This window comes from Lithohypha guttulata (genome assembly GCF_036872675.1).
Source record: "Lithohypha guttulata strain CCFEE 5908 chromosome Unknown scaffold_1, whole genome shotgun sequence".
NCBI lineage: Eukaryota > Fungi > Ascomycota > Eurotiomycetes > Chaetothyriales > Trichomeriaceae > Lithohypha > Lithohypha guttulata.
In genome coordinates this window covers 3,757,747-3,785,243 of record NW_027042750.1, presented here as the reverse complement: position 1 = coordinate 3,785,243, position 27,497 = coordinate 3,757,747, and the positions used below count along the sequence as shown (strand labels likewise).

The 27,497-nt window shown below is 49.2% G+C and overlaps 13 protein-coding genes across 13 annotated transcripts; 8 read left to right on the top strand and 5 right to left on the bottom strand.

The window, feature by feature from the left end:
* Positions 1-99: 99 nt before the first annotated feature.
* Positions 100-1,023, bottom strand: LTR64_001386 (uncharacterized protein; the record flags this gene model as incomplete). Its single annotated transcript, XM_064895767.1, has 1 exon — positions 100-1,023. One exon carries the CDS (start codon positions 1,021-1,023, stop codon positions 100-102), a length of 924 nt encoding a protein of 307 aa, XP_064758454.1.
* A 1,273-nt stretch (positions 1,024-2,296) lies between these two features.
* Positions 2,297-3,313, top strand: LTR64_001385 (uncharacterized protein; the record flags this gene model as incomplete). The annotated part of the gene is made up of 2 exons (XM_064895766.1): positions 2,297-2,996; positions 3,087-3,313. 2 exons carry the CDS (start codon positions 2,297-2,299, stop codon positions 3,311-3,313), a joined length of 927 nt encoding a protein of 308 aa, XP_064758453.1.
* Positions 3,314-3,465: 152 nt separating this feature from the next.
* On the bottom strand, positions 3,466-4,401 carry LTR64_001384 (uncharacterized protein; the record flags this gene model as incomplete). The annotated part of the gene is made up of 1 exon (XM_064895765.1): positions 3,466-4,401. One exon carries the CDS (start codon positions 4,399-4,401, stop codon positions 3,466-3,468), a length of 936 nt encoding a protein of 311 aa, XP_064758452.1.
* A 677-nt stretch (positions 4,402-5,078) lies between these two features.
* On the top strand, positions 5,079-5,912 carry TIP41 (Tap42 interacting protein; the record flags this gene model as incomplete). The annotated part of the gene is made up of 1 exon (XM_064895764.1): positions 5,079-5,912. One exon carries the CDS (start codon positions 5,079-5,081, stop codon positions 5,910-5,912), a length of 834 nt encoding a protein of 277 aa, XP_064758451.1.
* An 84-nt stretch (positions 5,913-5,996) lies between these two features.
* Positions 5,997-7,166, bottom strand: UTP6 (U3 snoRNP protein; the record flags this gene model as incomplete). The annotated part of the gene is given in 2 exon segments (XM_064895763.1): positions 5,997-6,194; positions 6,213-7,166. The coding sequence occupies 2 exon segments, from the start codon at positions 7,164-7,166 to the stop codon at positions 5,997-5,999; spliced, it is 1,152 nt and encodes a 383-aa protein (XP_064758450.1).
* Positions 7,167-7,458: 292 nt separating this feature from the next.
* CWH43 lies at positions 7,459-10,590 on the top strand (the record flags this gene model as incomplete). Its single annotated transcript, XM_064895762.1, has 6 exons — positions 7,459-7,497; positions 7,549-8,095; positions 8,145-8,271; positions 8,351-8,389; positions 8,438-10,385; positions 10,432-10,590. 6 exons carry the CDS (start codon positions 7,459-7,461, stop codon positions 10,588-10,590), a joined length of 2,859 nt encoding a protein of 952 aa, XP_064758449.1.
* Positions 10,591-11,018: 428 nt separating this feature from the next.
* On the top strand, positions 11,019-11,732 carry LTR64_001380 (uncharacterized protein; the record flags this gene model as incomplete). The annotated part of the gene is made up of 1 exon (XM_064895761.1): positions 11,019-11,732. The coding sequence occupies one exon, from the start codon at positions 11,019-11,021 to the stop codon at positions 11,730-11,732; it is 714 nt and encodes a 237-aa protein (XP_064758448.1).
* A 1,517-nt stretch (positions 11,733-13,249) lies between these two features.
* Positions 13,250-14,325, top strand: LTR64_001379 (uncharacterized protein; the record flags this gene model as incomplete). Its single annotated transcript, XM_064895760.1, has 2 exons — positions 13,250-13,327; positions 13,615-14,325. The coding sequence occupies 2 exons, from the start codon at positions 13,250-13,252 to the stop codon at positions 14,323-14,325; spliced, it is 789 nt and encodes a 262-aa protein (XP_064758447.1).
* Positions 14,326-14,847: 522 nt separating this feature from the next.
* Positions 14,848-15,605, top strand: LTR64_001378 (uncharacterized protein; the record flags this gene model as incomplete). The annotated part of the gene is made up of 2 exons (XM_064895759.1): positions 14,848-14,957; positions 15,002-15,605. The coding sequence occupies 2 exons, from the start codon at positions 14,848-14,850 to the stop codon at positions 15,603-15,605; spliced, it is 714 nt and encodes a 237-aa protein (XP_064758446.1).
* Positions 15,606-16,718: 1,113 nt separating this feature from the next.
* LTR64_001377 (uncharacterized protein) lies at positions 16,719-17,287 on the top strand (the record flags this gene model as incomplete). The annotated part of the gene is made up of 2 exons (XM_064895758.1): positions 16,719-16,843; positions 16,894-17,287. The coding sequence occupies 2 exons, from the start codon at positions 16,719-16,721 to the stop codon at positions 17,285-17,287; spliced, it is 519 nt and encodes a 172-aa protein (XP_064758445.1).
* A 1,621-nt stretch (positions 17,288-18,908) lies between these two features.
* Positions 18,909-21,317, bottom strand: LTR64_001376 (uncharacterized protein; the record flags this gene model as incomplete). The annotated part of the gene is made up of 1 exon (XM_064895757.1): positions 18,909-21,317. One exon carries the CDS (start codon positions 21,315-21,317, stop codon positions 18,909-18,911), a length of 2,409 nt encoding a protein of 802 aa, XP_064758444.1.
* Positions 21,318-21,827: 510 nt separating this feature from the next.
* On the top strand, positions 21,828-24,075 carry LTR64_001375 (uncharacterized protein; the record flags this gene model as incomplete). Its single annotated transcript, XM_064895756.1, has 2 exons — positions 21,828-21,846; positions 22,526-24,075. 2 exons carry the CDS (start codon positions 21,828-21,830, stop codon positions 24,073-24,075), a joined length of 1,569 nt encoding a protein of 522 aa, XP_064758443.1.
* A 708-nt stretch (positions 24,076-24,783) lies between these two features.
* On the bottom strand, positions 24,784-26,220 carry LTR64_001374 (uncharacterized protein; the record flags this gene model as incomplete). Its single annotated transcript, XM_064895755.1, has 3 exons — positions 24,784-24,854; positions 24,910-25,976; positions 26,024-26,220. The coding sequence occupies 3 exons, from the start codon at positions 26,218-26,220 to the stop codon at positions 24,784-24,786; spliced, it is 1,335 nt and encodes a 444-aa protein (XP_064758442.1).
* Positions 26,221-27,497: the final 1,277 nt, after the last annotated feature.

The window sequence follows — 27,497 nt, the reverse complement described above, 5'->3', positions numbered from 1 at the left end:
TATGCGAGTTGCAGGTCATGAGCATAAAGTGGCAGAACGAAGACTCGGTGTGAGTGTCGTTACTGCACCGACTGAGTGTTCAAATGTTGACACGATCCACTAGGACTCACCATTACTTTGTTTGTGCTCCTGTTCGGCGGTCGCCATGATGTTCGTACAAGCTTGTCTGACCTCTTCCACACCTCCTACTCCCTTCCATCTATCAAGATATTTCTGTACAAGTTCGCAATCCTTCCTCGCCTCATCTAGCTGTCCATTGTCGAGCATATCACGCAACCGATTGGGCGCGTCCAATATCCATCTGACAAGCTCCCTCTTCTTTTGTTGTTCTTTGGCTGCTTTCCTTGCTCTCCTTCCCTCTTCAGCCGCATTCTTCTTCTCGTCACTAGCCTGCTGGCCAATCACACGCACAACCTCCCGTAACCCCTCCATCTTCCCTTCCAATTTCCCAACCTCCGACAACCCACTAGCACTCTGATTCATGGTCCTCTGCATCTCTCCAATCGTGCCCACAGCCTTGATCAGCTTACTGTAATTATCATAGACCAGAGCCTTGCGCTCGCCGTCGAGATTGCGAATCTCAGACACCAGAGTCGCCTCGACTTTTAGTATCTCTTTCAGCGAAGATGTCGCTAGGAGGTCGTTGATGTATGTCTGTACGTCGAAGTCGGTGTCATCGAGCTGTGCGGTGAGGGTTGATGTTGTTGAGCCATTCTCGATGAGTGTTATGGTTGAGGGGGCGGTACTGAGGTCGGAGGTTGTTGAGGTTATGCTTGCTGTGCGGGAGAGGTGGCCGGGTGGAAGTTGTGATTGCGGCTTGGATTTGAGGTTGTAGTAGTCTCGTAGGGCGGTGCGGTTGCCTTTACGTTGGGGAGGCGGACCGCCGGCTGCAGTGGAGGAGCGGAGAGGGAGGTCGAAGGATCCGCGAGTAGATGAGGTGGGTGTTTCTGCTATTGATGGTGATTTAATTCTTGGAGTACTGCTTGCTGGTGATTGGGTTCGGGGTGAGGTTATGGTGGCCATCGTGGTGGTTTGTTTTGATTTGATTCACAGGGCGAGCAGGTCGGCATGCTATGGGGACGTTTCATGGGCGGGGGCCGTGTCTGTATTACATTATGCTTTGAGAGATTTGTACTCGGCTGGTATAGAAGAGCGAAGCTGGAATGAGCAGAAATGAGGACAGCAGGTTTGCCGATTACCGCAGCCCAGATGAGGTCGGACAGACACATGTCTCAATCTCTCTGCTACCGATCGCCCTTTTTTTACGTACATTGTCCACGCCTCGAGCGATGCGTGCACATGGTGATCGGCAGAAGCGGTCCCAGGAACAGCCTCAACGTTACACCACTTTCAAGTTACAGACAACTAGTTGCAGAAAGCTGCGTCGCTACCTTTTATTTAAGTTTTTAGATGTACTGCAAGGCACCGGTCTTGCCGAACACCCACTGACACGTGGTATGATACTGATTGTACTTGCTATTGGACAGTTCTATATGAAACGTTGTGGAATACACGATCACCACGATGCCCACTTGGGTGGGAATGCTCTCGTGGCTGTCAACTATTTTCTCTCGTTCCGTAAGCATGTTCCGAGTTCGTCCTCTAACAAATAGCATCACATTTGGTAAGGTATTCTGGGACGGTATCACTTGACAATTGCTGGTCAAGATGGAAAGTGCAAGTTTCAGAGAGATATACAGTTCTTGCATCTACAGGCTGGTTAAGCTTCGCTCTGAGCCTTTTCGAGCTCTTCCTTCGAACTTCGAACCTGTTGACTAAGCATACAAGTATTGCCATCGTTCTTCCGCAGGGACCCATACTACGCACGAAGTTCCGCGCAATCGTCGATATGATTGATGGAGCTGTCCAGAGGATACTTACTGCAGGAGCTGATCATACGAAATATTTCCAAGTTTCTCCCAAACGAATAACGAATGGAAGTCGTTGCTTGCTCCAGTTCTGCAATGGACACCTTTCAATGTGCTTGCCCACTTAGCAGACTGATGGTGCACTTACCAGTAGTTTGGTCCACGAGATGAAGGTGGCCCACAGGGTTTGATGGCCTCTTCCAGAGTGCTTAGTTGTCCGCTGTCGAATGCAAAGAAAATTTCAGCAGATGGGCACTGTGAAGTGACAAGCACCCAGGGAAATCCAATGCGTTGTATAACAACCATGTATCAGCTGTATGTCCTGCTTCTGGCCCTTCTCCTCTACACGTCGAGGTGAGTGATCAACATCCTGCATATCGAGGTCTACTTTCTCGTTCCTATATCTCTTCATCTGCCCAGACACAATCATGTTGTTCACGCTCGCTGCTTTATCTGCAACAGCTGTAGCCGTGCCTCTAATGGACCGATCAGTTCACGGTCCAGTCATACCGACCGATTTCCAAGATCCTTCTGTACTCAAGGTAGGGGACACGTATCACGGATTTGCTGGGCTCAATGGTGACAAGGCAGGCACTACATCCAATGTGATAACAGCGACATCAAAGGATTTTAGCACCTGGACTGTCGACAACACCGACGCATTACCCTATCCAGGAGCTTGGGTCGCGACTGTACCGCATGTATGGGCACCAGATATTGTACAGCTTGCCAATGGTAGATTTGTGCTCTACTATTCTGCGACAACAGCCGAGGATATCAGCAAGCATTGTGTGGGCGTGGCGACCTCAGATACTCCTAAAGGTCCTTTTGTGGCGAGTGACACACCACTATACTGCGACCTCAGTATAGGTGGTGCCATCGACGCGGATGGGTTCAGGGATCCTGCTACTGGCAAGCAATACGTCGTCTACAAGGTCGATGGCAACTCACTGGGTAATGGTGGGGCGTGCAAGAATACCATTCCGCCGATCATGTCGACGCCAATAATTCTACAGGAAGTCAACGTTGATGATGGTGCCACGCCAATTGGCCAGGGCATAACACTTTTGACTAACAACGCGGATGATGGTCCAGTCATTGAAGCACCAACGCTGGCCTACAATGCTGGTACGAATCAGTATGTTATGTTCTTCACTTCTGGATGCTTCACTTCCTCGACATATAATATACAATATGCTACTGCTCCTAGTGTTACAGGACCATACACTAGAGGTGGTGTCTTCCTTCGGACCGGTGATACAGCTGCTAATGTGTACGCTCCTGGTTCACCTGATGTCGAGGCCACGACCAATCACTTGGTCTTTCATGGCGACTTGAATATGGGCTGGTTTGCGGGTGATGGCAGCACAAGAGATAGAGGAATGTATGCTAGTGCTATCAATTGGAATCGCAGGGGCAGGGTCGCTATTGGAGGTCTCCAGTAGCGACCATGCTCCTATACTCAAATGCGTCCCTGCCACAGATGCGTTTCTGCTTTGATACAGTTGATAAGGACGAATCTACAGACCGGACAAGACATGGAGATTTTGTCTGATGCAGAGTTGGTGCAAGGTGCAAGGCGGTGTGCAGTTGGGTTTCATCGTGGGCTATCTCCTGCTAGCGTGATTCTCCACATGCTTCTGCGATACCCGTGGTAGTCGTTGATGGGATTGTGTAAAGCACACCTGTTGTCCCAGAAGGCAATGCTGCCGACTTCCCAACGGAAACGACAAGTGAACTCCGGTTTTATCTGGTGCTGGAACAGATATTGAAGCAATGGGGCTGACTCGTCCTCGGTCCAACCCTCGAAACGGCTAGTGTGTGCGACATTGATGTATAGTGACTGACGTCCAGTCTCCGGATGGGTCCTCACAACAGGATGAACCGCCTCTAAGACTTCTGTCTTGTGGCCAGAGTCTTTGACCCGATCCTCTCTCGTCTTGCTTGCATCTGCTTTTGAAGAGGTACTGACGCCTTTCAAAGTGGATAATGTCTGTTTGAGACTCGGCGAGAGAGCTTCGTATGCAAGATATTGATTTGCGAAAAGAGTGTCGCCGCCATAGGGCGGTACTTCAAGAGCCAGCAGCACAGAGCCAAGAGGGGGAACAGACTGATAGCTTGTGTCGCTATGCCAAACACCTCCAAAGTTTGTTACCTCGTGTTCTCGCTTGAGCACATTAATGACCTCTGGATGACCTTCGATACCTTTAACGAATGGATACTCGACGGGTTTGCCAAATTGAGACGTGAATTTCAAGTAGCTGGATGGTGATAGGTTTTGGCTCCGGAAGAAGATTACAAGATGGTCTAATAAGGCTTTGCGAATAGTGTGTGTGGTCTCTTTGGAAAGAGGTGAGGAGAGGTCGACGTTCAGGATCTCGGCTCCTAGTGCGCCAGAGATAGGATTGATATCAAGGCCTGCGGCTGTGGCATAATTGCAGCGTTGCAAAGACTTCCTTTGACGAAGCAGGTTGCACTGTGATGGTAGTGCTTTGCGTGTTGCGAGCAGATTCTTGAGTGCTGGCCTCTGCATCCTATTTCGGACAGTAGTAGTTCCACCGATGGCTATCTTGCAGCAGGTTGATTGTCAGTGTGAGAAAGCAACAAACACCAGTATATGACTATTTCTCTTGACTCTAGTCAGCACATTGATTTGGTCCGCAACTACGAGCTGCGAACGACGTTTGGTGTGATGGTGATGCATCGGGGTACCTCCATTTTTATTCCCCGCATTTCTATTTTACCTAGGTCAATTGACAATAGCATTTCAGCCTCGAGGAATATTGCTGTAGGAGACGTATAGACCACCCCTGCGAGACAGAGCGCGAGACAGCATGGTCCTCGTCGTCGCACAACTGACTGATTGGTACCAGAAGGAGCAATACAACGACTCCAAGCCAAGATCATCTCAGTATCACAGCATTTGCTTTTAAACTCCTGCAAACATTAAACAAGAGAACATAAGGCTTGCGCCGGCAGAGATTGTACTGGATTACTTCTCGAGTATGAGTGAGTGCTCTCATGAGAAAAATTTCATGCTATGAAAGTGACTTGAAGGAAGGAGGGATCTGAGAGGAAGGTACGAGCCAGCAGGAGGATTGTTTGCTATGTTTGCGACCGCGTCTTCTATCATGCGGAATTGATGTGACTGTAGAAAAGTGACCAGGATTGACTACTCCTCGAACTCGCTGTGCTTCGACATAGCCCAGTATGGCTGTCAATGGTCATCGCTCCGCTGGAGCGTTCAATACCTCAATGCCTTCGTCGGCCGCGCCACATATGTACATGGTCAGTGGCTTCCAGGTCGCGACCCAGAAGTTGCCAATCCTCAAGGCTGGACCGATCGAGGACATGACAAGCAAGATTGGAATACAGATACCAGAGATGATCTTTGGCGACAACTTTGTTGCAGTCCAGCATGAAGCTTCAGGCTGGGGCATCAAGTTCGACGCATATGGCGCATTGGACAGCGTGGACAAGACAGGTGAGAAGAGGTTAAAGGTAGCATACTCCAAGGAATGGCATCAGAGTCGCGAAGGTGCGCACGATTTCAAAGAGCTAGAGGAGGTGAAGCCCTTTGATTGGAGTTACACACCACAGGACTATCGTGGAGAGGTTGCGCCGAATTCACCCACATTTTCGTCGAGTACCACGCAGATACCTCTGGAATTGCTGAGGCGACCAGATCCTATTCTGTTCTTCGATGACGTGATCCTTTACGAAGACGAGCTTGCAGACAACGGTATCGCCATGTTCTCAGTGAAGATCAGAGTCATGCCTGCCAGACTATTACTGCTTAGTCGCTTCTTCATGCGCCTCGATGATGTGCTATTAAGGATCAAAGATGTGAGAGTCTACATCGAGTTCGACACCAGGCAAGTCATCAGAGAGTATGTGGAGAAGGAGAAGGACTACAATGCTGTAAAGGCGCAATTGGCAGGTCGAAGGGACGATGTTTCCGCGGCACTCCGAGATGCTAACCAAATGGCTGAAATACTGCCGATTGTGAAAAGAGAAGTTGAAGAGGTCACATTACCAGGCTGAGGTCTCGTTCGTGCAATATGATTCATATCTGACTCGCTATATGGGGTATCATCTGAATTGGACTGATTGAAAGGCAACGACAGATTATGCTAAAGATTGCAGCTTCGACTGCAGCACCATCAGCAATGCTGGGTCCATATCAGCCTGCTCCCAAGCCTCCAGATAACCCCGACACCAGTCTTTCAGCGCTTCTCGCTGTTTAGTCCTAGCTAAACCTTGATTCATGTTTGCAAGAGCTTCGCGAAGTGCTGAAGGAAACCTATGGTCGTCGAATGAGATATTCTGAGTCGGCATACACACTCGACTAGCGCAAGACTGCCAAGCTTGAGCGTCCATTTCTTGGAGTACTTGGTCGATGTGGGTTCGGATTGTGACAATAGCTGGTAGGTTATAGGACGACGAAGCCTCCTCGAAGAATTTGAATGCAAAGTCGACATCTCCAGGTAATTGCTTGCAGGCCGCGTCGAGAATGGCGATAGGAATGGCACCACTTAGGACAGGCGTCGCTTCTAGATTGTCCAGTGCAGTCACGTCGACCTTATCCATCTGCTCACTCTCTGGCGCAATATCCTGAGCAGTCAACTTGGGCAGCATCATCATGTTGTCATCTCCAGTGACTTTAATCTCCTCCTCCTTCATAGCATTCTTCTCAACACCCAGGATACGCCTTCTGGCGTGTATCTTAGCAATCCAAGTGATCTCTAGTCTGAAGTTCTGCAACCACAAATCCTTGGAGTTCTTGCAAAACCGTAATCCTCTCTGCATATATCCTCTTGCCTCGGTCATATCGCCATTCTCATCAAGCGCAAACTGTGCAGCGTAAATCCAGATTTCGGCCTTGCTAGGATGCAATCGCAGCAAATTCGTGAGCATCTGTGTGACCTTCTTGCGCGCTTGTTGGCTCCTGGCATACTCGATTGCCTGCATCCACAATCTTAGATCTCCGGGAAACTTCCTCATTCCACGATCAAAGACGAAAAATATGCGTCTCTGTCCATTGTGGATGGTCGCTCGAATTCCCAATCTCTTTACACGTTTCTTCCTTAATTGGTCGACGTTGATCTCGAACTCGGCATACTGGGCGAAATCGGTAGGTGAAGATCCTCGTGCATTTACTTTGTGCTCGAAATCTGAGCGCTTTCTGGCAATGGCTGTTATTTCGGTGGGTGTGAAGATTTTCTTGCGCTCTAGCTCTTTGAGTTCGGGGACTGACTGTTCGAGGAAGTAGCGGGCTTTGTCTGCGGTCGCTGACATGTTCGCGACTCAGTTTTGTGAAGGACGAGTTGCGAGTCGAGGGTTGTAGGGTATTGGACCGACTTGCAGAAAATATGTCGACTGCTTAGCTAAGCCGTGGTTCGGTTATCGATAAGCTCTTGGGCTCCGCCTGCGGTCAGGGGGCAGACGAGCATGCCGACGCGATTGTTCACGAAAGCATATTTCTGGTAGTCGTGTTTCTCTTTGCTTGTTCACACAACACAGCTTGCCTACGGGCTCCCTTTCCTTTTCTCAGTTGTAAGCTGTGGTTTCGAACAGCTTGCTTTGTACCATGGCTCCCAAATTCAAGGAGGGAGACGTGGTCTTCTCTGTACGTGTGTCCAGTTCTGTCAGTCGAGCAGCTTAATTAATACTTAGCCAGTTCAACGGACGATGGATATCCTATGTCCATACAGCCTTAGCTTACGTCGCATTTTTGGGGGCATTGTTCGTGGGAATGTGGCTTCACTATCACAAGATCGTGGAGAATGAGCATTATGGCTACCCTGACGAATGGTTCCCTTCAGTTTCGGCAACCATTGGTGATCGCTACCCCGAGCGCTCGGTTTTCATGGTTGGCATTGCTCTGACATCTGGCCCGAGATTTGCGCTGGTTTCTTTATACTATTTTCTTACTGCTCGGCCCAACTCCTCCTTGCCGAAGATTGTCTTCTGGGTTGGTGTATTCCGAACATTGACATGTGGTGGATGGACCTATGTTACCTCCACGGATGACCACAACTGGCACGACATCTTCATGATCAGCTATCTTGTCGCGACTTTACCTTGGACTTTGGGATGTCTGGCCCTAAGCCCTCCAAATCCCATATCTGTTAAGTACAGGAAGATTCTGGCTGGCCTTTTCTTTGGCACTCTGGTGCCACTCATCTACTTCTTTATTCAGCACAAGGTGCATAAGGTTGCTGGCGGTAAGCAGTGACAGAAGCTCTGTGTCTTCCTTGGTACTGACATTTTCAGCCTACACAATCTATGCCTTCTTCGAGTGGGCACTTATCCTTTTCGACGTTGGCTTCGATGCCGTCACAGTTTACGACTTTTCCAGCTTTGAGATCGTGGTTCGGGACGTGAAAGGCCTGAGCAGAGGGTATGTGCATCGGCTTCCGAGATGAGAAAATGTACGGAGGAGTTATGCAATATATGGAGTTTGGGCTGACAAGGTACAGAGACCAGAAACTACTGAAAGATGATATCAAAGAGAAAGAGTGAGCAAAAAAAACCATGACGACTGCCACAGATACTTACCGGTGCAGGCGCAATCAGCCAGTAATACAAGCCTCGACATTCGATGGGCCATACAACTGGTATAACCTCTCCATTGCTCTGGCAGATATCTACAATGGCTTTGTATTTTGGTCTGTGCTCACTTCGCTTGGTTTGTTAGTATGGTATTTTCCACTCTGGCACATGGGTATTTCCGGTTACGAAGTCGCTGTCATGTCAACTCTTTCACCATTGCTTTTGGGCATCCCACAAATTCGAGTACTAGCAATCAAGTACAACCGATGGCTTCATTACTCTTCGGTAATTCCTGGTCTGCTTGCCTGGCAAGTCAGTGACCAAGTGAATCGTCTTGGTATGGTATCTCTGGCAGTTTGGCAGGGTAGTATGGCTTGGACAGCTATGTGGTTCGCCGAAAGAAACGACTCTGGAAGGTTACAAGCACGAGTATTGGCCTGGATGGTGGGCCTAGTACTTTCGAGTATTGCCAAATTCGCATGCTACAGTAACAACCCTGTCTGGCCTGTCATGAAGGCCGAGAACGGTGGGTGGAACTGGACTGGCTTCTTGTTAGCGATTCCTGCCGTTTGGCATGCGACAAGGCCAGTAACCACCAGTGGAGGGGATCTCGTCGCTCGTCAGGTAAAGCGCGGTTCGGGCTTGATGGCAGGCGTGGGTTTTGGCGGACTGATGTTCGCATTACATTCCTTGCTATCGGATTCGAGCACCATGATCTCTTGGACATGGACTGGTTATCCTGTCAATGGTCCACAACAAGTCCCACATGGAGCCGTGACCATTCTTGCCATGGCAGCCGGCCTGCTGATTGGTGTTTCTTCTCCGAAGATTCTGGGGTCGTGGACGGCATACGGCATTGGGTCTGTTGGTGCTATGTTCTTGACTTACTATCAGGATTGGACAGGCTACTACGGAGGTCTTGTCTTTACCGTCTATGTTTGCGGCGTAGCTCCTGAACTGATCAAGTCAGCTGTCCAACACAATCCAGCAGTGGCCTTTGGGTTCGGGTTCTTCATTTACAACTTGATGGTTCTCTTCCACGTCTGGGTGGTGGCCTATGCCTTTGTGCCAGGAGGACCTCTGGTCCGTGAACATACGGATTGGGTCATGATTAGCACAATGCTACAGATCGGCAACGGTGTTTTCTCTGCTTTGACCACTAACTCACACTCCGGAGAAAGAGCTGCTAAGGTACCACGAGGACGAAAGCAAATAGCTTACTATCTTCACATACTGTTCGTGTTACAGCTCCTCGCCATGTCACTTGCTTATCTGAGGTTTCCAACCAACAACTACCAACCATTCCATCCAGAAGAAAAATCCTTGACTGCAGGCATCTGGACAATTCACTTTTCCTTGGACAATGATATGTGGTCATCAGAACGACGAATGGCCCAAGCAATTCGAGAGCTCGAGATCGATGTTATCGGCTTGCTTGAGTCAGATACGCAGAGAATCATCATGGGCAACAGGGACACCATGCAGTACCTCGCGGAAGATCTCGGCATGTACGTCGACTACGGCCCTGGTCCGAATCTTCACACTTGGGGAGCGGCACTCTTGTCTAAATTCCCAATCCTCAATTCGACACATCACTTGTTACCTTCACCAGTGGGTGAGCTAGCACCCGCTATCGAGGCAACACTGGACGTATACGGCACTCAGCTCGATGTCTTCGTCTTCCATTCTGGACAAGAGGAAGATCCAGAAGATCGGAGACAACAATCCGAATACCTAGCACGAATCATGGCTGCCACACCTCGTCCAGCGATCCTGCTGAGTTACTTGATCGTCAAGCCTGGAGAAGGTAATTATCACACTTACTCAGGGCCAAAAAGCGGCATGCACGACATCGACCGTAGTGATTGGGATAGGTGGTGTGAGTACATACTATACAAGGACATCAAGCGCACGGGATATGCCCGTGTCAGCAGGGGCACAATCACAGACACTGAGATTCAGGTAAGCATAACCTTGACCGCCAAAAAACACTGCTAATTATTTCCAGGTCGGTAAATTCGTTGTTGGACAGCCTGCTGACTACAGCGACACAAGGATATCGGAAGATCAAGTATCACCCGGACTGAGGTTCCCTGCCATGTTCAGGGCTGAGGGCGTTCGTGGTCACCGGTACCACGTCTTTGACGAACCTAGATATTTTGCATGAGGTAATCGTTGTAGTTCTCGACATTTTGCAGGAACGAAACGATTATGTAAATCACTTTCAGACTTCATTCCTAGGATACACGTAGACTAAAATGCTTCTGAGCACACGGAGTAGACGTGATTGCCTGAAGGCCTGGCTTTGTTTCTCCAAGTCGCGGGTCAGTTGACCTCAGGCTCAGTGGCAGGGTACCAGGGTTAGAGCTGCCTGCTAATAGCGGCACCTTGACTTCATCCCACTCATAGGCTGTGCTTCTGGGACCTTGCATGATGACTCTACAACCTGCTCCTATATGACCAGATCGTTTGAACCAACGACACTTGAAGTTTGTTGACACACTGCCTAGCTCTACCTGAACAAACGCTGCCTCTTCCTTCCCTCCTCCTTGCTGTCTGTGTTCTATAATACACTGACCACTATTACCACCCAGCATGGCAGACTCTAATCACACTCCAGGTAGCCGAGCTATCAAGATACCTACGTCGAGACTCAAGAATGAGAGCTTCAATACTCCTTCTCACCGTCGACCGAAACGGAGTGACCGAATGCAACGAGACGATAGCGGTACAGAAGGCTCAAGCTCTAGTTTTGACACAACCCCCGCCTCAATGTCGGCTTCAGAGCGAAGAGAGGCAACACTTCTGCGTACAAGCCAGACGATAGCTTCGCCTGCGAATATACAACCATCAACTTACACCTTTACAGCACAAGCCGAAGCCCACACTTCTCAACGCAAAGACAAGCATAGAGCAACCTACGACGTACGACCTCCAGAGTCCGTACCTGTGACTACACTGCAATCTACCCACGACTACACATCTCCACTAAGTCCGAGCATGCTATCCTCGTCCTCTTACAAGTCCATCAACCTCACGAACCACATGTCAGGTCCAGACGAGCCAGCAAGAATCATTACCTACACAAAGCACAGTCAAGGTTTCACCTGGAATGACGAGCTATTCTTGCCCAGTTACCTTGTGGGCCGCAGATACAGAGGTTCAAAAGCTAGGTGGAGATGGGGACAGGACGACGAAGATGACATGGATATTGACGAGGGAGATCTACCTTTTGATGAGGAGGTTGATCGGTGTCCGGTTGCTGATATTTTCGTGACGGATGAGGAGGCTGCTGCCATGCTGCCATGACACAAGGATCTTTGGTTGAAGTGCTCTCATCAGCCTGACATTTTGTCCAACTCGAGGAGCATCAGGACTTGAAATGCAACATATTCCGCCTGCCCTGACATCAATTTGCGGAAATTCACTTCTGGAGTAGGCATGGGAATTATGAGTGCTACAGGAGCATTACCTCTGAAGGAGTTTGGGATTGGCGTAGTGGACACATCTTTCGGATTCATCTTGACACGGAATATATGCAATTGAGGCGCTTTCCTCCCAGTCCTGACGACTAGGAAACAAGTCGAATGAATTTAAAGGTCTGCCTGTGCTGGAAGCACGACGATTGCTAGCGTTATTGAGTTCACGTCTGTCTTTATGGCTTCTCAAAGATCACAAATCTCTCCTCAAATGTGTAACAATGGCCTTGTACCTTTTCCAACAGCATTCCAGCAAGCACAATTGGATACTTAGCGTTTAAGCTACAGGTTTTATTCAGTATCGAGTTCTGACCTTGGCTTAGTCTGCTAGACTCGCGAACTCTAACATGGTTGAGCACACTTCAAGAAATGACATACCTGTCCCCCCCAGGCTGCCTCACTATCTATGGCGAGTCGAGCCGCAGGTAGGAAGAGCTTTGACTGATGAAGTCAGGGAAGTAAGGATGTTTGCACGATTAGGACATTGCGACGGCGAAGCAGGCGATTGTGTCCACTTTCAATACCTAGATTTACCAGTAGCAATCGCAACAACAAGGTTGTCGAGATCTCCATGGTGATTGGATGACATCCTGCTCCCTCTCCAACCATACGTGAGTCCAAGTACCACAACCGAGCAATACCAAAAACAAAAATACATCCTTACCCACCTCACGAATCGAACCCCTGACCGTTTATCGAACCCCGGAAAAATCGCAAAAAACCTACAACGCCTACTGTTACCAGTGGCTTTTTTGAATGTCATAGGGAAAAGGACCATTTTCGAGATTCGTGCCGCGCTTGTTCGTCCAAACTCTCTAAGAGGCTGGTGAGTTCCTCGAGCTGCCCTCCGGGACTTTATGGACTGCGAAGTTGGAGGGATCTTTCGAAAACTGACCTGAGCTTATACTACGACTCAAGTGTTCAGTCCAACACCGGTTTTGAATATTTGAGCCACACTTCCTGTTGTTGTTGTTGTTTTGGTATGATTGCGTCAGAGCAACTCAAGTCCTTTTATTGTTGGGGATGAATTTGTTTCGTTTGGACTATATAGGTGTGTTGTGGGGTGGAGCTGGGGCTGGGGCATGTGATTTGTTTTGTGGCTGGTGGGGATGTGTTGGTTGCTGAAAGTGAAGGTGAGGGTGAAATTTACGGTGGTTGGTCGGCGCGACAGGAAAGGTTTGTGATGGAGATATGCTTGATTGGAAATCGTGATTTCTTCATCTTCAAACAGCTGGTCTACAACGACGGACTCGACGGGACACAACAAGATGCCAAAATCAAAAAGCATAACTGTGCACGCCCACTCAAGCTAAACCTCTTCTCTTCTATCTATTGTTTGTCCCGACAATGCTCATAGCGCCTACTCCTCCATTTGGGTTCGGAACATATGATTTCACACCATCCAGGACAAGCCTTCGTTGTTTCGTATGTTCTTCGCTTTAATGATGGAAAGAACTAGTCTGTCACTGCTATTTCACAAGATAGGCAGGAAACGATGTGTAGAGTCAGGGTGCGAATGGACTCAGTGATATGCATCCACTTAGATAGCCATTCTCTGAAGCGGGACGTGATATAAGGAGGAACAGAGCTGCGTGCTAGGCTATCGTAATCAGGAACTTCAAGGTGTTTGTGTCCTGTGGAAAGGGGTAACTTTTTACCTGTTTGCACGTGACTCGCTGCCTTTTGACTTCGCAACAGCTGACTCACCACAGCCTCTCGAGGACTCACGGTCGACAATGGAAGATTTGAGTAACTACAAGGTCAATCCGCCGGCGCCCGTCACCCTTCCTGGTCGCTACGTGACTCTCGTACCATATGACAGAGAGCAACATCTAGAACGATTATGGCAGGCCTTGGGCGGTGCCAATGGCATAAACGAGCTGATCAAATATTTTCCAAACGACACATATCTTGTCTCTCATGATTTAGGCAGTTGGATCGAACGCAGCAATGCTGCTTCAAATTTCACCACATTAGTAGTTGTCAGAAACTCTGACAGCACAGTCGTTGGTATGGCAAGCTACATGCGACCTGATCCATCTAATGGTGTCGTCGAGGTGGGTTCAGTCGCGCATGGTTCGGCTATGGCCCGATCACCGCTATCAACTGAACTTCATTACCTTATGGCCAAGCATGTCTTTGATGATTTGGGGTACCGTCGCTATGAGTGGAAGTGTCACAATGACAATGAACCTAGCAGAGCCTCCGCAGAACGGTATGGTTTCACGTTTGAAGGTGTCTTCAGACAGCATATGATATCGAGAGGCAAGAACAGAGATACTGCTTGGTTTTCAATCATTGACAAGGAGTGGCCAATGATAAGGAAGGCTTTCGAAATGTGGTTGGAGCCAGATAATTTTGACGAGCAAGGCAGGCAAAAGAAGAAGTTGCAAGAAATACGGAAGGAGCTAGCGGGTATCTGAGGAGAGACGTTGCCAGTGACTAGAGTTTTCAGACCGTACTTCTCGCAAAGGACATCTTTCTTGGTTTCCTTTGGGCCCTACAAGCAGATTCTGGTTAGAACACAAGCAACACTGGACGTTTGAATTGCACACCTGGTGGCTTCTAGGAGTCTCCGCTTAGTTTGATTTCGTGGTTCGTCTTTGTGCAGTGGCAGGAACACAGATGTCTGTACTAGGGGTCCGTGGGTCAGTGACATGGTCAATGGATGTGTGTTTGTACCAGAAACCCAGCCACTGTCACTTACATATATGATGCAGTAAACAGATCACATCATACCTTTTGTGTTTACATCCTCAGCAGTGTCACTTAACACAGCCTCATTGTATAAACCATAAATACTTCTCGGTCTTCGCTCTTTCCTTTACCAACTTCCATCCTCTTTACAACGAAAACTTACCTTCGGCGGTCTCGATCGTTAAGACTTGTGGCATCTAGATCCTCTCTGACCGATTTTAACCCACGATTACGATAAACCTAGAAAGATGGCTGCCGCAAACGACCAGAGCGGTTTTCTTCGAATTTTCTCCGCTCGACCCCAACAGGTATTCAAGGAACCACGTATCAATGAGCTGAGTGAAACTGCAGTCCAAGGGTAAGCTTGATGCCTTATGATCGAACTATTGCTGACAGTCATAGTATGGCCAACGGACATCGCGTTTATGTATTTGTCGCGAACGACAACCACCTTGCAGCTCCAGATATGGTGTCGAGCACCCAGTCCTCCTTGATGGCCATGGCTGTCGTATCGCCTGTCATCAACTTGTCTCTGCGAATGCATAACAGGAAATACAATACTGTGATCAATAACGTTGTCCTTCCTCCTGGAAATATGCGAGCATACAAAGAATTCTTGTTGTGGGTCGGGGATGTGGTATTAAAGGGTTCGATGGTGCCTTTACGCAATTTGAAGAACAAGCCGATCACCACATATGCTGAGATCGTCAAGATTGCTACCAAACTCAAGATCGGTTACCTCGCTGTTGGACTTCGACGACGAGTCTTGTCTGCCGTCAATCCTAGTGTCGGCAAGCAATTCATTGTCCATCCTGGTGATGTCCGGGATGTGTTCACAGAGCTGCCAGCCGGTCACTGGGTTCGAGTTGCAGTTGCCAAAGGTATTGCAGTTGCTGTCAATTCCAACAACTTGCACCCAAACTTCGCGTCGAAACTTGATGACCTATACTCGGAGATCGAGGGCCTTGATATGGAGATTCAGCAGGAGATCAACGAGCTCAACTAGCGGTTTGATCAGGCATGCGACCTTGCAGGGGCGCCAACACGTCCTGAGGCGTCGGGGTGACAGGGTGAGAAGTAGTTGAGATGGGTATGGTGTAAACGAGGGCGATCTGCAGGAAGGGCAAGTCAGAGCTCATATTGATTCAAGGTTGGGCAAACAATGGCAGGTTTCACAAGTGCGGAAGAGGTCATCTGGTCTCGGTACTGTAGTAGAACCACGCAGGTATCGACATGTCACAAATTCGAGATGAGTGCTAAGAAACGCCATGTTTCGTTATTGAGGCTGGTGAGCTACTGGTGCTACGTCCACACATTCGAACCATAAGTGTAAGTCAACAAAATTGTGCCATATACTGACTGCCTATTCAAGTCTGTGTCGCTCCTTCGTGTTTGCTTCAACCATCATATCCAATGACTATTATCAGCCATCATGCAGCTGGAAGTACACTTGCATCAAACTTCGGCAATCTGCTTTCAGACTGTCCCCAAGTTCAACGACGTGGCCGCAGTCATCGTCCAAGCATATGAGTGCGACAAAATGAACGACGCATTTCATGCCAGCTCTGCGCCTGATAACAATTGCAGGAGAGGATCGCTCTTCATGTATCAATCCTGAGCATTACACCCGCTTAACGGCTACCAAAGTGGCTAGATGAGCTTAGCAGCAGGCCAGGGTTTCTACCACAGTGCTGCGACGCAGATGGATCACAGCCTCTCAATCACGGCCAATAGTACATCCCTTTTGTTCTTCTTTCTCCCTGCCACTTCATGCTCTATATCGATGAGGTATGATATCGCTACGAGGCTTTTTCTTTCTTTAGTCCGAGCACACCTGCGAATCGGTTCGAAGTGATCATGCAAACAACCTAACGCACCACGTGTGGAGCTGATTGATGCAGGTTGCGTTGATTTGTCACTCACACGCAAATACCTATTGCCTTGAAGTCTGACGAGGAGATCTCTCAATTGTTCTATCTCATGTACACATTTGTTCTTGTCTCTCAACAAGCTCTCCTCGATCCATCCGTCCTGCCACAGTTCAGGAGAGTTCAAACCCGCCTGTTGGGCAGACTAACACATCACCCAGGGTCAACATTAATCAGGATAGCACAGCGAAATGGCTTCCGAAACTCCAGCGCAGTCGCAGCCCGACACATCCGGCTTCCTGTTTGTATCGCCTGAAGTCAAGGGAGAACAAAAGGCTATGCGGGTTTACAGAATGTCAGAGGAAGATATTCTTGCGTGAGTCATGCTGGAAAAGCCTCCAGAGATATGATGCTAAACGTTCATAGTCTAAGCAAGGGATACAAAGTCAACCTCCACGTTGAAGGTTCTGGTGAACATGCACCACGACTGCTCAAGCCCAAACTGACTCTCCGAGCTCTCTGTGCCTTCATTCCTGCCATTGCCCGAGCTGTTCGATCGCACAAATCGAATAACGGAGCCTTTATCACAGACGTTGTATTGCCGAACCACCTTGTGTCTGCGTATAACAAGCTCTTTGGTTGGATCTGGGCATCGATACTCGCAGGTCATGTGCTTCGCCCCGTCAGAGTTGACAGATCCGCTTTGCGAATGTATCAGGAGGTCAAGACTGTTGCTGAGAAATTGTCAATTGGTTACATGGTCAAAGCGATGGATGCTAGGATCACTCAGATGGCAGCTGCTGCTCCGAAAGCAGCCTAGGGAAGAGCACAAGAGTGCGACGGCGCCCCGATTCTCGCTGCTTTGATAGAGGTTCGGAGGAAGGGTGCACAGTTTCTTGGTAGTTGTTAGCTAAGCGCTGTGACGCGAAGGCCAGGCAAAAGCTTCTGCAAGCTTAGCCTGAAATCCTGGCAAACAGGCCGAAACAGGATAAGGCACGCCACAACACGAATCGTTAGGCAAATTTGAGACACACCTAATGTGCCTGGACTACTTCTTTCAGAAGATTATGGTTCTCTTCCTCTACTGCAGGTCATAAGCCATCACACAGCTATCTTTCAATCACATCGGTAAGCCACGTCTTCTTGCTAAGTCGTAGCTTGGTGAACTTACACGGAGATGAAATAAAATGATCGCATATCTTCGAGAGGATGTGCATGTGTCGCGCCGCCTGTCCTCAAGCGACTCACAAGTCGCCTCTATCTTGCCGTTCAGGGGGCCCCAAACTCTCACCAATACGAGCACAACAGGTACAACCACCCTTGCCAAGGAGTTTTTCAACCTAATTGACCAGTCCGAGACCGATTTCGCAAGCCACCGATCTCCTTATGAACCTCTCTTCTCTCGTAAATCCTCAAAAGGTCGACAAGTCCCGTGTATTCGCTTCGGTCTTAATAAGTTTGTGATTTCGTGCGGAAATGCGTATAGTGAGGCTGATTCGGCGGTCGAGATGTCCGAGTATATGTGTTACTTACTTACACTGATGCTCTCCCTTCACGCAGAGATTATTGACATAGTAAAGAATCTCTCTTCGGTTGCTGTTCTCCTAGCTATCAAGACCTGCTATATCCTTTCCGGACTTATCCCCTACATTGTGAACAGCACTTCACTCCAATACCACACCATCCTCCACAACACCAAACTCAACCACCACGAAACCCTCCAAGAAATCTACCATTTCACCTACCAATCAATGTGCACATCAATACCATCCTCTCCACTGCCATTGTAGCCGCGATCCCAACAACTCCCGTAAACCAAGTCCGGGATCTCGACACTCGAGAGGCACTACCCGAGCCTATTGGAAAGGGCCATCTCGGCGGTAGTGGGAATGGGAAGAGAGAAGCTGTCCCAGAGCCAGAGCCACTCAGAGAGGGCAGATTGGGAAAAGATGGTGGCAATAGTGGAGGAAGTAAGAGGAATGGAGAGCCGGAGCCGTTAAGGAGGGGAAGACTAGCGAAGGATGGTGGTAGTGGGGATGCATAGATTCGTTTTAGTAATACAGCTACGAGGGAGGGTACTCTGTGAGGGTGGCAACATTTTGAAAAGATCATTTTCATTTTCATTTTCATTTTCAATCATTGCATCTTGACTCATTCTAAAAAAGTGCAGAAACGTGAAAACTTGTTGACAACACACAAAACCCCTTCAAAATGAACCATGATCACCCGTTCTCGTGCTTCGATTACACCAATCAACTAACCGCTACTTCGCCACTTTCTGCTTCATGTACCTCGCTGTGAAAAGACAGGCTCTTACTGCTTGATAGTCGAAAAATGCCATGATAGTCTAGCTCAAGGTGTGAGCAGACTTACTTATCCAAAAGCATCTCTCCTGGAGTCGTGCTGCTGAGACTGTAAGTTCAGTATGTCACTGAACGATCTCACTTCCTTCGGAACAGACGCTTTGGAAGTGCCTCGTTCAGGCAAGCCTCCGGAACCCTCTGGGCGCTCTGGAAGGCAGGACTTGTCTTGTTGGCATAGCAGCTCTTGTGGTAGTAGCATAGGGCTGCATCGGTCTGCCACGAGACGCTGACACAAGGTTCACCTTCAGCAGCGTCATCCGTGATAAAGTTGCAGGTTTCGACACATTCTTCGAAAGTCTGGGGGAAATCATCACCGTCAGGGTAGCTGACGAAATTGAGACCGTCAATGCCACTGTCCCGGATCATGAGATAGTCAGCACCGCCGAAGTTCTCAATTGGGTCATCTGCGTCTGGGCATGCGGTGCAACCGTCGTTGTTCACATCTGGAACGGTACCTCCGGTGTACTGGGAACCGCTAGCCACAGTCGTTGTTGTAGCCGTAGTGGTGCTTGTGCTTGTGCCTGTGCTCGTGCTAGTAGCTGTGGAAGTAATCGTGGTCGTGGAGGTGGCAGTGGTCGTGCTGGTAGTTGTGGTCGAGGTTGTAACATCAACTGGTAGTGCTGGTCCAGTGCCAACTTTGACAGCACCGTGGACACCTTGACGTGGCACCGGCTCCTGGCTCTCACCCTCGTGAAGATAGCACGTGGTCGAAGCGGCCAGATAAGATAATCCTACACAACGTTCATCTGTCTCGCACAGATCCAAGCACTCTTGGAAGGTAACGTCGACCGGTGGTGGCACATTATAGCTGATCCCAAATTCGTTGTCCACAGCGAAGTTGCAGTAAATCTCAAAGCCGTCAATAACAGTACCTGATGCTACAGGGCAAGGTGAGTCATTTGTGAGTGAGCCACCAGAACCGGCGCTCGTCGTGGTTGCAGCGGTTGTGGTGCTTGAGGTCATGGTCATTGTGGTTGTTGAAGTTGAGGTAATGCCAGAGGTCGTGCTTGTAAGAGTAGTTGTGCCAGATGTGGTAGACGAAGTACCGCTGCTGGTAGTGGTAGTGGTCGTGGTGTCATTCGGCTCAATGACCAGTGCACTGTCGAAAGGACCGCCAGTCGTAGTGCCTTCAGCTGTTGGTGCAGAGGAGTGGCGATAGCAGAATTTGGTTTCCCGGTTGAAAGATACGCTCACACATCCCTCGGTATCGGCGCAGAGATCGATACAAGCCTGCAGATCAACTTCTTCTGTCGCTGTGCCAACACCCAGGCCATCGAGAGCAGTGGCGCAGAAGATCTTGAAGAGGTCGAGTACAACGAGACCGTCATCGGCGGGGCACGAAGCAGGAGTGCTGACAGCGCTAGTCGTCGTGGAAGAGGTTGATGAGGTGGTTGTGCTCGTTCCACCTCCAACACGAGTTGTCGAAGATCCGGTTGAAATGCCGGTGACACTGCTAGTGGAACTGCTGGAGGAAGTGCTGCTGGACCTGCTAGAAGTGGTAAAGCTGTCACCGGATCCCGAAGGTCCTCCAGATGAGCTAGAAGAGCTAGAGGAACTCGAAGAGGAAGATGGCCCGGAAGAGCTGGAAGAGCTGGAAGAGCTTGTGCCAGACCTTGTCGAAGAGTCGGACATAGACGTTGAAGTGCTGGTGCTGTTCCTGCTCGCCGATCGAGAAGTGCTGGTGCGGGTCATAGACGTTGAGGAGGTGCTAATGTCGCCCGCATCTTCCAAAGCGGCTTGAGAGATACCACCAATAGTCACCTCGGTGCAATTGCTAAAAGGCGCAGCAGGAAAGCCGGCAAATAAGCCATCGCCACACTCATAGAAAGTAGCTTGACCACGATCGCTGGAATCCCAACGCAGCTCTCCATCGACCATATAGAAATCTCCAGTGATTTCGTTGTCGTACTCTGATGGCACAAGGGATGCGTATGTATCAGACTCGTTGCGTCCAACCTTTGCGCCACTCAATGACCGCAGTTCTCCACTCCGCAGAGAGAAGTAGTCGGCATCATTTGGATCAGTCTCAGTGCCATCGGCGCTTGCGAAACCCTGTGGACGACGGCCGCCTACTGAATCGAGTATGAATGCCAGTGCGAACGGAGAAGTTGAAGGAATGCTAGTGACGGTGCCACTGGCGATACCTGCACCCAGAGTGGCAGTGACTCCGACTCCTGCAGTCTCAGTGACTGTAGTAGTCCTCGTGGCTGTGGTGACTACAGTTGTGGTCAACGTCGTGGAGGTGACGATGGTCTGTGGGGGGTCGTTAATGACGAGAGAGTTCGTTCCACCCATGAAATTGAAAATCGTTCCGACAGATTCATACACTGTACTGAAATATGCAGGATATTCGTAAATGATGGTTTGCATGGCAGGGTCGATACATTCTGGATCGAGGCCAGTACCTGGTACCATTGGGGGTTGAGCAAAGATGGTGGGCAGCAAAGCTGCGGCAGAGAGCAACGCGCCAGAGGTGGAGGGCTTCATGGTGTCTAAAAGAGTGACAATCAATCCTTTGAAAGGAGAAACGAATGACGACTCAGTTGGAGAGGATGAGACGAGAAGGGTGCGTTGAGAAGAGCAGAGGCATGATTTTTGAAGCCGTAGGAAATCCTTGGGATCATAACAACAATGCAGATAAAATGTAGCATTCCTCACAGCTTGCAAGGGTCTTAGACCAGAATGATTTTGGTTCGCGCATGTTGTCGTCCGTGCTCATGGCATTGGCAGTAGAGCAATCTGCTGCTGTTATGTAGAGGAAGTGTCCAATCAGCAGTATGAGCACAGGCCTTTCTCTTACAGAGTTGCAAGGCTTAAGAGCCTACGGTTTTGCCATCAAGGCCATGCTGTTATTGGTGATGCTATAGCTGACGCCATAGTCCTTGTGCGAAGAGACGAACCATCCGTATTCACGCGACCGTGGGTATTCTTGAGGTAAGGTGTCGACTGACGGAGAGTCCTGCAATGATCACACATCGGGTAGACTCCTTCTGAAGAATGGCCAGAAATCATGTCGGTACGTTTGGGACCGCGCTGAGGATTGAGATGTTCTCCTGGGACGTGGGAGAATCACATCGAGGGAACACGAGACCAAGTCGAGCTGATAATAAGGTTCAAGCTTGGTCCTGCAGTGACAATGCTTGATCACGATCGTGGCGCAATCAACCAATTGCAGGCTCTTGGGCTCGATATGCCAGGGGTCGCATGTCCAGAACGTGCCTATCTTCGGCTTCTATCCGCCATTTGTGGCACTCTGCAGATGAACCTTCATGTGTCAGCACACCCACGACCAGGCTAGAGGTTATCTTACAGCCACAATGGATGAGTTTTAACCATTTCTCAAGTAAAGAAATACATATGTGGTCAGTCTGAAAGTCAAATCATTCAGCTTCCGGACGATACGAGGGTTGAGAGAATTACTATGCAGTGGTACATTGTACAGTGGCTTGCGTGTGAAAGTGTCCTGGAAGCCGGCCCGAATTGACGTCAATTCGCGTTTCGCTTGCGTGTTTACAGTTTTGTATGCTTCCAAGTTCCCTGCTTGCGATAGTAATTATTCTACTCCCACACTCGCTCAGTTTATGATACGCTGCATCTTCCCATCGTTTTTCTTCTGTAGTATACGGCCAGACAGAACAATATGCTGCCGATCGAGCTGCTGGCGACCAGCCTGCTAGCACTTGTAATCCACGCAGATGCGCATCCTACCGCAGCCCATGTGGAACGCGCCCTCATCACTCCAGCCCCAGCGATACAACAGCCCGAGCATGCCTACCATCGACGGAGGGACATCATTGACAGCCTCACATCCCAGGTCGGTAGCTATGCGAACTCTTTGTTGAGTGACCTTGGCTCAGCTATACCGTCGTATGTCACAGATGGAATCCTCCCTAACCAGGTTGATCTGCCAACCGGCACCCAGGTGCTGAGTAGTGCTGGTGTCAGCAGCACAGATCTGGATGCAAAGCCAACACAAGTCCTGAACATCCCAGGCTATGGCAATTGGACAGGCTCGAATTGGAACCTGAGAGTGCACGGGAATGTCTATAAACTGCCGGACATATCCAATAATACAATCGACGACCTTGCCAACGTCTTCCTGATTGACACGAGCGTCGCACAGCTGCAACCTTCCGAGCAAGACATGGCCCGAAACCTGACGAGATCTATATATGTCGTTCAGCAAGATGACGTGAATGTCACAGTCAATATCTTGCCAGGTCCCATGTTCGGTGGTGATGGCGAACCACAAGGAGGTGGAGGCCAGACTGCTGGTGGCATCAACCAGACCACTCAACTTCCATATCCCACTACTGAACTGGGAGATTTTGACGTCTTCATTCCTGTTGATTCCAACTCAAACCTGACCCCTGGTACCGGCGAAATCCCTGCCCAGCGGCTCAATGTCTATGCACAAGGTACCGACACGGGAAATGCCACTTCCTACCTGGTCTCCAACAACGGCTTGACCGTCATTAGCGACATCGACGACATCCTGAGGGTTACCAAGATCTACCAGCCAAAAGAAGGTCTTCTCAACTCCTTCGCTCGACCTTTCACTCAATTCATGAACATGCCAGACATCTATCGCAACTGGTCTCAGAGCCTTCCCAATATGCACTTCCACTACCTAACAACAACTCCTGAGCAGGTCACACGGAACTACATGGACTTCATCTACAAGACCTATCCTGGTGGCAGCTTCGACACTCGACCCCTCAATTTCAGCGACGTTTCCGCAACGCTTTCAATTCGAAAATACCTGTTGGACAGAATATTCCAAACCTTCCCAACCAGGAAGTTCATCTTGGTCGCCGATACCAGCAACCCAGACGTCATGCGCGATTATCCTGAAATGGCCAAACAGTATCCAGGTCAGGTTCAATGTATCTTCCTCCGAAACACCTCAGCAACCGACCCATCCAATCACTTCCCCTACAACACCGAAGGTTTTCAAGACCTCAACCAGCAGATGTATATGTTCTTCAAAGTTCCCGACGACCTCAAAGGTCTAGACATCGTCAACGGCCAGTGCTACAATAGCTCCATCCCTCAGAACGTCACCTTTAGTTACCAAGGACTGCCTTTCGGCCTCTCAACCAGCAACTCGAACACGACTACCAGTGGTGCCTCTTCTTCTATTGATACCCCTTATTTATTTTCAGCAAAGCACAAATCAGGTTGGAAGATTTTTGAAATTCTGTTGGCTGTGCTTGCAGGTGTAGTAGTCGTGGCAGCATTGTAGTGCATTACCTACCGTCATTGCATCAGACGAAAAGGATGATTTTTCTTGCGACCGGTCTGTACATAGCATAGCAGGTTGCATAACTATCATTATTAATGTCGTTGCTTTTGAGCTGTGTTAGCTTTGTTCTTCAGCTGATTTCTTGTTCGCTTGATCTGCTTTGGATGTGAGAGTTTCGTGTGTGCTGGAATAGGTGTGAGATCAGAATGCTAGCACGGAGATTAACTGGTGGCCCCTACCATGCCCTATTAAGTAACGCAAACAAATCCTGACTTGAATAAATCTGGTCTTATCAGCACAACCATCGAGTCGTGTTATTGCGGGAAAATGTTCAATACTATGTGTACATATTGTGTCTAATGGGCAGCCACCAGCCCATCTACTTCAGCTGATCTCCATACACGTTCATAGCCAGATACCTCCTAGACACCACTCATCACCCGTTCCAGGTTAGTATGGCTTTGGTAGAAATACAGAGTCCAGAAGATTCTCCACAGGCTGTGGCTCAATAGATTTCCATGTACACGAAAAGGACTCTGACCACGGGACAAGCGGTCCACACTCCTTATCTCTGTGTGTTTTGAGCCTGCAGCCACTTCGTCCAGTAATGCCATAGATGTTATAGTCAGATCGACCCTGTTCCAGCAGAGTTTCACCTAGTCTCGAGCATGTACAGAAACGCCATCTGCCCGTCATCCTACAAATGCCCTACCATGTTGTCTGGAGACTGGGGTAGTCTTTGGCGTTTGTGCCCAAGTCTGCGAAGATTGCATCGTCACCTGTGAAATACGATGTTAGAACGACGATGATGTGCAACTAGAAGATGGAATTTACCTTTTAGATGTTCAATTCGGACTTCATCTTCTCCTTCAAGCTTCTCCAACTCTTCTTTGGCATCTTTTTTGTTTTCATCACCAGCCTGAGCCTCGGTAGCGCTATCCAGTCCTCCATCTTCGCCAATCATCAAAAATTGACAGCCTTCGTAGTTGAGCATATCTGACCTCATAGGTGCCCACCGGAGACCACCAAATATACTCTGGATGTCCTTGCTGTAGCCAGGGTCGATACCAATATTGGCATTTGCTGGACCAGGAGCTTTGGGGTTCTTTACAGAAACCACGAACGAGCCTTGAGGTCGAAGACCCAGGTCGTTTTGAACATCGCCAAGCTTCTCTGGAAGCGTGAGGATATATGCTAGATGACTATCGCGACCAGTGGAAGTGATAGCGTATACACCTTCAGCAGCTGGTGTTGCAGCAGGTGAATGGCTTGCGCCAGCTTGTGTCTGTCTGTCATCACCTTTCATGAAGGTGTCCTTAAGCTCTTTAAACGATGTGTTCGATTTTTCAACAAATGCCGTCCACTTGTCCCGACCTGATACTGGCAACATCTTCTTGGGAATAACAATGAGTCGGCAGTTGTGCTCGTCTCCGATAGTGCCATCACCAATCTTGGCGCCGTGAGGGAGAGGTCGTAGGAGGAGATATGAACGAGCTATATCCTGTACGCTATTTGGAGACTCAATGTTGACTCGACCTCGGTAGAGGAAGTATATTATTCCCTTTTCCTGAATCGAAGAAGGCACCTCGTCATCTCGGGCAGAGGGCTGGACAGCATTGTCACCGTCTGAAGTAGATGGCTTGTCTTCCTGTTGCGCAGGTTGTTTCTCGTCGGACTGGGGTTCTTTAGGCTGCTCTGATTGTGCCTGGTCTTGAGTATCAGTCTTCTCGGTGTCAGCTTCGTGTGTGGCGTGACCATTGGTGTCGTTTTTCTTGTCGTCGATTTGCTCTTCGTCCTTTGCTGGCGCAGCCTCGTCATTGTTAACAGGGGCATCCTTGGTTTCTGCTGGTTCTTGCGGCTCTTCTTCTGCGACTTGAGGCTTTGGTGGCTGGGCATCGTCTCTAATTATGCGATCAGCACGATATCTAAGTAGTTTTGAATCACCTACTTCTCAACGTCCATAGATTCTTCAATAGTCGTTTGCTGCTTGTCATCTTGTTTGCCACGCTTTGCGACAGGCGAAGTTCCACTCTCAGCTTTGCGCTTCCTCCCCGTAGCGGGTGAAGAGCTCTGAGAAGTCGAAGGAGGACTTGATGGTGGCTGCGACTCTTGCGAGGACGCGATTCTTGCTGATCGACGAGCCATGATCGGTTAAAGGTAAGAAGATCGATTGGGAGATTGGCTTGGGAGAACAGGCACGAGATGAAGACAACAGATCGGTTGAAGATATGTAATGGTAAAGGTAGGTCAGCAAAGCAGGGAATATAATTGCTTGGGGTCGCCAGCATAGGCTTGGGAGCGAGCGGATCAACCTTCGCGCGACGCGTTACGTCACTGGCTAACGGTGGATGCGCGTCCCCGCAAAGCTGCAGATGCCCCTGACGCGTTTTCTTAGCGTCGATGAAATCACGCTTGCACTTGCAACAGGCAGGACATCGTTGCTGTTAGCGATCAAGTCATGTCCATGTTATCGTCAGTCTGCTTCGCACTATCCGTAGCCACCGTGCTTTCAGCGAGAGTCTTTGCAGTGTCAGGCTTCAGGACAGAGCTGCTTCGTTGACTTGGCTTCCTTTTTTTCCTTGGTGGAGATGGATTTGAGTGGCAGCGTTCAACAAGTTCAGTAACCTCCAAATCGGATGATCGACCCTGTTTCAACTGCGCAACATCTTCATGCAAGCTTCGTCTCTTTCGGCCACGGATAACAGTAGGTGTCTGCGGCGTATCTGAACCTGATCGCTCGCTCCCGAGATGCTTCATACGAGCAGCTAGCTCTTCATCGACAGTAAAGAATCTCCTCCTTGGCAATGGAAGTGTATCAGCATCAGATTCAGGTTCTTCATAGGTGTCCGGATGCACAGTTTCCACGTCCGCATCATAACCCATATCATCTGGAAGAAGCTCTTCGATCGAAAGCTCACTTGATGAGTTTTGACGCAACCGGTTGCTGCGTCTACGTTGGATAGTCCCAACATCGTCTACATGAGAGTTCGCATGTATGGCTCTGACAATTGCTCGATCCATGTCCTGTGTAAGAGTAAAGTCATGTCACCAACCTAGATATTCCCATGCATGCATGTAGAAAAGCAAGAACGTCCATGTCTTGCAAAAAGCGCACGTGGAGAGTGGTCAGACACTAATTTTTGTTGTCCAGACTACTACCGCAGTAATCCTTTGGCAGTGTTCACGAAACCCAGAAGTAGTGACAACAGTTCGCTTTTGAATTTGAACTCGAGTTCAAGATCGATGATGCCGGCAGCCTTGTGGCTTGGCATACCGGGAAGGAAGGAGCCACCCACAAGGCTGTGCGGCATGTCCCTATGAACCAGAGTGTCAACAGGGCAATAGTCAGTCGTAGCAAAGGTTCTGACAGGTGGTTTGAGCAGGAGATTGCGCGACCAAAAGGATGACACGGTAGCGAACAC